The 10,587-nt window shown below is 39.2% G+C and overlaps 2 protein-coding genes across 2 annotated transcripts; one reads left to right on the forward strand and one right to left on the reverse strand.

Annotated features, from left to right (window-relative positions):
• The first annotated feature begins 3,208 nt into the window (after positions 1 to 3,208).
• Positions 3,209 to 4,624, forward strand: syce2 (synaptonemal complex central element protein 2). Its single transcript, XM_069665372.1, has 4 exons — positions 3,209 to 3,283; positions 3,879 to 3,955; positions 4,105 to 4,219; positions 4,424 to 4,624. Exons 1-4 carry the CDS (start codon positions 3,209 to 3,211, stop codon positions 4,622 to 4,624), a joined length of 468 nt encoding a protein of 155 aa, XP_069521473.1.
• A 407-nt stretch (positions 4,625 to 5,031) lies between these two features.
• On the reverse strand, positions 5,032 to 10,229 carry LOC138594890 (glutaryl-CoA dehydrogenase, mitochondrial-like). The gene is made up of 12 exons (XM_069666163.1): positions 10,170 to 10,229; positions 9,564 to 9,673; positions 9,336 to 9,368; positions 9,063 to 9,203; positions 8,721 to 8,783; positions 8,380 to 8,550; positions 8,156 to 8,285; positions 6,680 to 6,896; positions 6,462 to 6,565; positions 6,124 to 6,249; positions 5,845 to 6,005; positions 5,032 to 5,482 (listed from the first exon to the last, which is right to left on the reverse strand). Exons 2-12 carry the CDS (start codon positions 9,664 to 9,666, stop codon positions 5,409 to 5,411), a joined length of 1,323 nt encoding a protein of 440 aa, XP_069522264.1. The 5' UTR covers positions 9,667 to 9,673; positions 10,170 to 10,229; the 3' UTR covers positions 5,032 to 5,408.
• Positions 10,230 to 10,587: the final 358 nt, after the last annotated feature.

Raw genomic sequence — 10,587 nt, forward strand, 5'->3', positions numbered from 1 at the left:
TCCTTTGGGATTGGCTGGTTGTAGGACGGGCTGTTGATGCTGAGAGCTGTGGGAAAAAATGAAGGTATGTACGGGATGACATTCATCAAAGGGCTGCTTAGCGGGCTCTCATCTGGGGGAGTCATGGGGATGATGACATCGTCCCGGTCCCACACATGGAAGGCATTTGGGTGGGAGTGAGTGAGGTTAGGTGGCATGTGAAGAGGGCTGACTCCCTCAAACTCCCCATCTTTTTTCATATCCCCTTCGACTGGGCCCAGCAAACAGTCTGAGGAGTAGAATGCAAATTTATCTCCAACATCCCCATAACAATGCAAACTATCTTTGAAGTTTTTTAATTCAATGTTAGCTTGGTTGCATATTATTATTATTATTATTATTATTACAGATTTTTGGTCTCCTATGACACAAAACAAAACCCAATACAACCAGACGTGGTGAAAAATACAATGAATTTCCCTGTGAGGATATGCCCACAGTGTTGTTTTACATGCTTTTAACAAACTGTAATTACCTTATGAGTGCATTATCAAACAATATTTAAATAAAATACAATTTTATTCATCATGTGTGTGACAGTGAAAGCATTGAGTGTCTCAGTGGATCAAATGGTTGCAGCATTTATTTAATTCAGTCAATGCAGATGTCCTAGAACACCACCACAGCTCAACAAGTTTACTTTTTGCCTTCTGTAATTGCAGTCTGCATCAAAAAACATGTACAATATTGTTTACTTATATGTTACTTTATAAATGTATGTATAAGGCATCAACACAAAATCACATGAGGGTTGTAGCAGAGCTATGATGTAAAACTATTCCTTAGACATCTTAAGGTCCCATTAATAGACTTGAGTACCTGTTATATCCAGCATTAGGTCTTTGATGAGGTGACCCACGATAGCATAAGCCACAGCAACCACTACCAGAGCAGCCATCAAGAGGTAGAGGACAGATTTTGGTAGCTGGATAAGGTCCCTTGGAGGAGGCCTGTACTCCTTGTAAAGTGGCTCCACTTTATGAACCAAATACTGGAAGGAAAGTCCTCCTTCATCTGTGAAGTTAAAGTTGTCCATATTTCCACAGTAGGAGTTTCCACTTCCACCAAAAAGTAGTAGCTATTCCATAATATTCAATGTAAAAATCGTCCCAGTCAGATTATTCCACTTGTTTTTTAGTTTTGAAGGCAGAGCTAGTTAACCAACATGAAAATAGGACAGTGAATATATTTACCCACCTGTCAAAACCAAGTTTTTTCAAGGTCCAGATTAAACATATTTGGATTTGCTGTGCTCTACATGTTTCTAAACAGCAGTTAAATTCCTCCGTATCATGTTGTTATCATCAGTTCATCCTCCACCAAACATCAGGACAGCTTGTCAGGCGGCCTCTGTGCCTCTCTGCTGTGTGCTCTGTCCTCTGTGCTGAAATAATCCGGGCTGTGGGCGGTGACAAACGGAAGCAGAGGAAAAGGTGGGGGGGGGGGGATTACACCACCAATCACAGCAGCAATCAGTACCTCATCCCAACCCCATCCCATCCCATCAGGATTACTTAATCCACAGCAAACAACCTGAATAAGTGCTTTCTTCCCTATAATACTCACACTCTCTGTGACATCTCTCTCTCTCTCTCTCTTTCTCTCTCTCTCTCACACACACACACACACACACACTCACACACACACACACACACACACACACACACACACAAAGAAAAAAAGAATCAATCTTTTCATCATTGCCAACTTCCGGACTTGTCTCTATTCTCCTCGCTACTGCAATAATTTCTCATATTCTCTCGTTGGTCTCTCTATAACGATGATGCAATTCGTTCTCCACCCATACTTTAAACATGATTTGAGCCAAATTGTTCGAATTTGTGAAAACATTGATGGGAAGAAGCTAAGTGCAGTACTGACAATTTTAAAATTTCCTGATAACTTTGCACGTATCCAATCAAATCTAATAATGAATAAATACAAATAGGACTGGGAAAATGTCTATCTTATGTGTTTTTCTATATCGTCTCTATCGTGATGTCACAAAACTAGCAGCTGAACTGCTTTATGGCAATTTTTTACAGATTTTTTTACAATGCTTTACATTCTAATCCTTGCACGTGCAAGTGAACCTGGAGCGAACCAGAGGAAGGTGCTGTTTAATATGGACATTAACATACAGAAAGCCCAAGTGAAAACGCAAACTCTGTACTTTTTATTTGTCAAGTATTTAATTCATACAGTATTATATCTTTAAAAAAGGTTTTACCAAATGGTTATTCCATATAGACTTATTATTTCTTAAATTACCAGAAAACATGATATATCGCGATATATCATTATCAAGATGTGAAAATCCTATATCGTGATACAGGATTTTGGCCATATTGCCCAGCCCTAAATACAAATTATATGGAAAATAACATTTTAAAATCCCTCTTGTCTTGGCTATTGCGAATCTCCATAAATAATTATTTTCCTGAATTATTGCTACAGGCATTTAGAAAAGGAGATTTTTTTTTTTACAATGTAGTGTAGTGTACAGTGTAGTGTGTTTCTACTTCTTCCAGTAGCCTACTGCTAATATTCACCAGGTGAGAACATCAACTATTTTCAACTATTACAAATTACCTTTCATGCTTTGAAGAAGGTCTCTGACCGAAAGCTTGCAAAGATTTTTGCACAGATTTGAGTGTGTGGACGCTTTTTTCATTAAATATATACAATTATAAAATGTCTATACGCTTTACAAATGAACGATTACATAACAAGGAAAACACTGGACGAGTTAGCAACAAAAAGAATGTTAGCAGTGCTAACTTCTAATGTCATACTAATATTAGCTATTTAGCGCTGAAAGTTAACTTACACTTGTACCCCCCCAATAAAAACATTTTTTGTAGGTATTTGTTTGCAGCATACTGTACTTTGTAATTAGATCGCTTGTGGTATGCCAGTTTGAAGAAAAGCTTATTTTATATTTTACAGCTAATAGGGGCTAGCTAAAGGGATGCTGTAGCTAACTTTAACGTTTTAGTTGAGTCATTAACTTAAGCCAACGTTGTATTAACTGGTATGCTCTTTGACAGGTCATTCTATCAGTAGACATTGATTCCTTATTTCACGAACGTTTTGTTGTGTATTTTTAACAAGCTTGTCTGTTTTAAATTTTGTTTAGATTTAGCCCTTCAAAGTCAACTTGATTCAAATGGATTTTTTCTTTGACGACCTGCCATGTTCCTCTGAGTCCAGTCAGAGGGACGGACAAGATGATTCAAAGATGGTAAGGGATATCATATAACATCAACATCCAAAAGTCCCTAAATACAGTGCAATGTAAAATTGACAGCATTTACTATCTCCGGATATAAAGTTGTGGCAGCAAGCTTATTGTATATTTTATTTGGATTTCTTTGCTCAGATTTCGCTTGTATTGTAAACTAGCAACGAAACCACACTACGGATACAAATGCAAGTGTTTTTGCTCTCTGGATATTAGCCTTATTTATTCGAGACATATTAAATGGCCGAGGTGCAGCTGTTCGCGCGTTATGCAGGTACATGTAGGCAATACACTTACACAAATTAGCAAGCAGGAGAAGTCAGCCTGCTTTAGGTTAGATTAGGGTGTGTTCTTAAATGAAAAGGAGTACAGAAAGTGTAGAAAGTGTTCTTTCAATATGAAATAAGGAACGGGTATAGAAAGTTCCCTTGAAAATGTTCCTCTTAGAAGATTGAAAAACAAATGTATGGGAGGTGGTTATTTTCGGATCTGTAAAACCATAACTTGCACAGTACTTCTGTACTGTCTGCCATTTCACACCTTGTGATGATGGACAACATTGTGGATTTTTTTTTCATTATTCTTATATATACAGACAGAAGATTCTCATGATTCATCAAGAGGCAAGTCCTCAAGTGTGAGCATCCCTGGGATTCAAGAGCAGAATACCAGGTACCTCCGATTTCCAATTCATTCACTGAAGAAGTGATAATTAAAGTTTCTGGAAACAAATGCCCATTTGCTCCAGAACAGTACTGTCAGTATAAGACATTTAGATTAAAACTATATTCAGTCTACATGCTTGTCATTGTCTATTGTAGCTCAAGCATTGATGACATCAGCAGAAGAGTTCAGGATCTAATAGAAAAAATAAACGAGAGCCGCACCAGTGACCAGAAAGTGATGGACACTTTTCAGGACAAGTTAGTGCAAAAGGTAATAGAACTTTTTTAATATTTGTACTGCACTGTTCTATATTTACCAAATACTATTTTATGACCTTCATGTTTAGAATGAATGCAGGTAATGCTTGAATTGTTGATTGAATCATATATCATATACTACTGTAATTTGCGTCCCTGTCCGTCATGTAATCTGGCCAATGTTGTGACTTTTCTCCTTTTACATTTTATCTCCTAGGTGACAGAGATGTTCCAGCAGATGAAGGAGCACATGTACACTGTCTATGAAGACAACAGTAATGTGATGCAGGTGAAGCTGCAGGAGTTGTCAGAGGTGCTGGAGAGCTGCACTAAACTCAACAAGGAGCTGTTGGAGGCCAGCCAGGCACTGGCAAGTCTCAGAGAGGGCCTGGCCATTAGCCAGGCATCAGAACCCTGATCGCATAGTTGTTGTTCTGATGTCTGTGTCATCCTGAATCAGTTGTTTGATTATTATTAAAGTGAGTATTAAGAGTAGTCAACATGATTACTGATTTTGGTTCCCTCTTTTTGTTTTTCCAACAACACGCAGTTCACTGTGTCTAAGCTTTTAGGACACTGGTTCAGGTAACAGCTAATAAATCCATGTTTACTTATGTTCAGTATCTGTTTATGTAATAAATAAAACTGCAAAATAAACCCAGTGGTTGGAAATGGATAATATCACATCCAACTGTGTTTTTAGTATTTTGTATTTCACCAAAGCAAAAATGTATCAGCACAGACAAACAGTTTTTCAGACCTACAGTAACTATCGTAATGAACACTGTAAGATGGCAATAATTGACTCTCCCACAGAATGTCCGCTACATTTCATAGCTTCTCACTCATTAATACCCATTTATTAACATATTTATTTATCACAAAATAAACAAAGTCATAATGCAACAACCCTTACATGCACCTGACTAATCAGTACCTGATTTATGTTTCAGGAATCTAAACTGTACAAATACCATCACAAATGGACCCATTGCTTCTCCTAACAGAGGCAGTAATAGAGGGTTGCCATCCGTTCAAAAAAATACAAAAGTAATGAGGTATTTGTGATTGTGCCCCCAGGCAAAGCCCCTTATGTGTCCATCTGTTGTAAGTATTCCATGACCCTGTGATTCTCGGAGGGCAGATGAACAGGTAACGTAAATTTACATCAAGTCCATTTGAAGAAGATGTTGAGAGAACCTTTACTTTTCCACAGTGAATGACTGCAGTCCAGTGATGGCTCTACCCAGGATCAGGGCATGGATGTCATGAGTTCCTGTAAAGAAAAACAAAACATGAAGAGTCACATGATTAATCAGTAGAAATCTCTGTATTCTTCTAAAAAGGAGGCGATACTTTTCAAACGTCACTTAGTCCTCTTGAGGTATATTTATATGTTTTAGTTTTTTCTCATAAATTGGGAGAATAAAAACTGGCTATTTTATTTATATTTACTTAATTTGCTTTCTTAATTGGCGTTTGTCATCCTGTCATAGTCTCTGCACTGCTGACCTCTGGTGGTGGATGCACATACTTGCAGCTGAAGTCTGAAATCATTGCTGCAATACTGCTCTCTGTTGGGTACATTTGAAAATGCTAAATATGAAGACTAGGAGTGTCCCTCTGATGTGTTCCTACCCTCATATGTGTTGACGGCCTCCAGGTTCATGACGTGGCGGATAATGTGGTACTCGTCTGCGATGCCATTTCCTCCCAGCATGTCTCTTGCTTGTCTGGCAATATCCAGAGCTTTACCACAGCTATTCCTCTTTAGCAGAGAAATCATCTCTGGTGCTGCTCTATAAGGAGAAGAATGCACACATTAAAGAGAGACTTTTTAATGGAAGAGAAGAAAGGTGGCAAAGAGGGGCCAAAACAAATGTTTTAGAAATTTGAAGACAGATATAGGAGACTCACTTCTTCTCATCAATAAGTCTCCCCAGGGCCAGACATGACTGTAGTCCAAGAGTGATCTCTGTCAGCATGTCTGCCATTTTCTTCTGCATCAGCTGGTTCCTGGCCAGTGGCACCCCAAACTGGATTCTGATTACGGGGGATAGAGAGACATGAAAACCAATCCTTCTAAAAAGTGCTGAGGCAGGCAACACACAAGGAGAAACTCTATATACCGTATGTTTTGTCTAGTAATGAATGTAATGTAATGTAATTTTTCTCACAATTTTAGATTATATTATGTCGGCAAAGCCATGTGACCTTGACAACAGTGAACAGATATACTGCAGAATATCAGGTACCTGTCCAGAGTGTACTGTCTGGCAGCATGGAAGCAGAATTCAGCAGCTCCCAGAGCTCCCCATGCAATGCCATAACGTGCGTTGTTGAGACAGCCAAAGGGACCCTGTTCACAGAGGTCAACAGTAGATAAATGACAGGGTGTAACATTAATGTTGTAATATTAGAGTAAAATTCATTTGGCTTTGTTTGAGTTGAACTTTATCAAGAGGCCACTCACAGCAAGACCAGAGACGTTGGGCAGAAGGTTCTCCTGGGGAACTTCCACTTCGTCCATCAGGATCATGCCAGTGGCAGACGCCCTCAGCGAGAACTTGCCCTCAATCTTGGGGGTGTCAAAACCCTTCATTCCACGCTCCAGGATGAAACCCCGCACCCTGCCATCTTCACACTTGGCCCACACCACAGCGATGTCTGCCACAGGGGAATTTGTGATCCTATCAGAGAGCAGGGCCAGGTATTGATCAAGGATTTCCAACTTTGAATGAAGAATTACACACTGAGAAGTATTTTGCAGTGAATTCTGACACAAGTTTCATTTTAACTTGAAAGGTTTCAGTTTTGACTGATCTTAATGCCAGTTTATCTCTACCCTACCGCCAAAGGAGTGGAGCAGGCTTTGTCAACTCCTGTGAAGTTGACAACAAAGTCAGTAAGGTATTTCATACCAACATCACTGTAGTAACATTTCTTTTTATTAGTCTCAAAATATCTGATTCCCATGTGTCCCATATTATTTTAGTCCATAGTGGTTATACAGCACACAGAGGGGAAGAGAGAACCACCATATAGTCCAAAACAGAATGCAACACTGGGACCAAATACATTTTCCTTACTCTCCAGTTGTAAGCTGTCCGTCCATATACCTATTCTACTGACGTTTTTTTTACAGTCACTGAACGCTGTTGCAGTTGCAGTTGCAGTTGCAGTGGAGCAACCACTGTCTGTGCATTTAGATGGGTGCTACACAAAGCTACCTGATCAGTACTGCACAAGTGTAACTCTATACAAGAAGGAAGTGAGATGGCTCACTCTTTAGCTACTTCAATCATCAGCTTCAGAAAAACAATCTGTTTGATTATCTCTGCCAGACGTAATCCTGTGTCTGTCCGAGCATGGGCAGGGACAGCTGAGTGGAATCGCTCTATTCATGACATTCCAGAGGAAGATGCTGTATGTTGTTCTGGGATAATATGTCTGTTGTTTTTCAAACTGTGATCATACTGTGTTTAGAGATAGTATGCTAGACCATGATATTCTTCTAAATACACAAGATGATGTTTTCTGAGATGATTTTTTTTTTTCATTATACCTACATAGGAAATGTAATCTGTGTTAAGACTATCCTAAACAAATAGACATTTATGGACATTTAATCATCAAAGGCTAAACTTCCCATATTTTCCTATATTAAAGATGGCAAACTCTTCATTCTACTGAACACATCTACCTAATATTTTTGTAGGGATTTATGCCTGTATTCTAAAGGCTATTTCATGGTTGCGATGGTTCACCATCGTGTAGATTCTTTATATAAAGTCTATGATCCATAACTGTTGGGGGCAAAAAGGGATATATATATATCCCTATTTTTCTTATCTTCACTGTACTTGTGACTGTATGGGAGAGGGGAGGGACAATTGAGTGAGAATGTTTTTTTGTGTGAGAGGGGAAAGGAACTGTGAATTCTGCTTACCAGGTCTTGGCGCCGCTGATGCTGAAGGTACCACTGGATGGGTTGTATTTGGCCTTGGTCTCCATACTGCTGGGGTCGCTGCCGTGGTTGGGCTCTGTCAAGCCAAAGCAGCCCAGGATTTCTCCACGAGCTGCACAACAAATAAAATCATGAAGGACAATGCTGAGAGTGTTCTTTCTCATTAATAAAATGTCATATACAACTACAGAAAATGTTTTTCTCACCAAGCCGGGGCAGAAACTTCTCCTTCTGGGCCTCTGTGCCATAAGCATTGATGGGGTGCATGACCAGTGAAGACTGGACACTCATGACCGACCGATACCCACTGTCCACTCTCTCAACCTCTCTGGCAATCAAACCATATGCTACATAACTTGTGCCTGCACAGCCGTACCCTGCAGGGTAAATAAAAGGTGTCAAATTCTACAAGTTATTTCAGTCTAACAAGACAAGTTATGTTTTGAAGAGGCACATGGAAAGGCACAAAAAGTTCAGTTATTTTTCTTTGTTTCTGTTTCTCTTATACTGTATAAGACAGAATGATAATGATGTTGTTCCTGCTTACCTTTAATAGTTGGGCCTAAGACACCCAACTCTCCCATCTCTGACACAATCTCACGGTGGAAGTCTGCAACACGGTGCATTTTGGGAAAACAGACTTAAAATCAAATGTTTTTCCAAATAAAAAAACACTTTTTGCACACGAAGCCTAACCTCACAGTTTCTACTGGACAACTGAGTTGCAAAGCCTGAAACTGAATTATACCGTGATATTGCTGTGTTTACCCTTCATTATGTACATCATAAAATACTTTTTCACTTCTTTTCTTTAGTTTGCCAGTATTAGTTCATGTAGTATAACATAGACAGAATTCGTGTGTATGCTCTGATCATGTGCTTTGCTTACGTTCATGTCTGTTGGCCATGAGAATGCGGGGCATGAGTTTCTCCTGGCAGTAGTCACGGAAGGAATCCCGAATCATGATCTCCTCCTCTGTCAGCTGACCCTCCAGATTCAGAGCGTCTCGCCAGTTGAATGCCACCTTGGCTGAGGGTCAAAATATGTCCACACACACACACAAACACACACACACGGTGGTTATGTCACTGTAACGTGTGGCAACAGAACATGTGAAGGAAACTGTACCGGTCAGGTTCATCTCATTAAAGATTCACTCACGTGCTTTTGCTGGCTTTTTCATTTCGTCAGCATCTACAAAGACAAAATAAAAAAGTTGAGTCCAGTGGACTACTCGTCGTCTTACACAAATTTAAAGAACTTATCTTTAATTTAATTTGTTTTCTATTAATTTGTTAACAAAAATTTTTAGTATTCTGCATCAAAAGAGCTTTTAGGTATCTTCCAAAAGACTGTCAGTACAGGCTACATTAGTTAGGGGAAATGTACCTTTAGGAGCTGCAGCAGCTGTGCCCTGGGCTCTGGACACAGTGTAAGCAGCACATTTCTGGCTGTTGGAAAGCAGACGGGTAACAGCACCTCTGAGAGCCATATGTTCACTGAACATAAAGGAAAAGAAGACACAATATTATTGTTATTACAGTTGTAAAATGTTTAATACGTATAAATAAACTGTTATGTAACAGTCATGAAGGCTGTGCTGCCAGTTCAATGACAATTAGGCAATTTCAACAAAACATAACACTGTGCAATTTCCCTTATTAACCTAACTATAGGCTCATAACCAAAAGCTTTGTTTTCATCATTATTATTATTATTATTATTATTATTATTATTGTATAATTATCACCCGATACATGAAACAAAATAGAGTTTTGATAATAGGCACTTTGATCAGATTATTTCAAACGTTCTCTCAGCTTAAATGCACTAGATGCACTTAAATAAAATCCAACTGAATCCTCTGTTTTATATTTCACAGAACAACCTTACAGGCAACAAGCTGCGTTCAATCACCCTAAATCTGCTTGTTCATGCAACAATCTAATGACTTTTTTTTTTTAAGTTTGATCAAAACATCCAGTTGTACAGTACCTTTATCGTCTCTTGAGGCTGAGTAGAAGATGCGATTACTTTTCCTTGTCCTTGTGGACGATAAAAGTTGCTTAAATAATATTTCGCCCGGTGCTACGTCACCGGGATACATAACGTCAAACATGGGAGCTCGTGCTCTCCATGACAGGTGGGGCAAAAGACACTGCAGCAACGCGCGACCTATAGCGGTGTGAGGCATGGAAGTTATGCAACTATCTTTTGACTGCCTTTAGTGGAAGAGAAATATTTCTATTAAACACACACAGGGAGATTGTATGATGGGAGTGTTTGACGCTGTTAACTGTACCATGCATTCCATGCTTTTTCAGTATTAGATTGCGTGTGAAATAAATAGGCTAATCAACACATTTCCACACTCAAAATGGCGTCCCGGGACTACTGCGTTACCGCAGAGCGT

Source organism: Semicossyphus pulcher, unplaced genomic scaffold (assembly GCF_022749685.1).
Source record: "Semicossyphus pulcher isolate SPU_LCO1_2020_fin unplaced genomic scaffold, fSemPul1.0.p SCAF_17, whole genome shotgun sequence".
Lineage (NCBI taxonomy): Eukaryota > Metazoa > Chordata > Actinopteri > Labriformes > Labridae > Semicossyphus > Semicossyphus pulcher.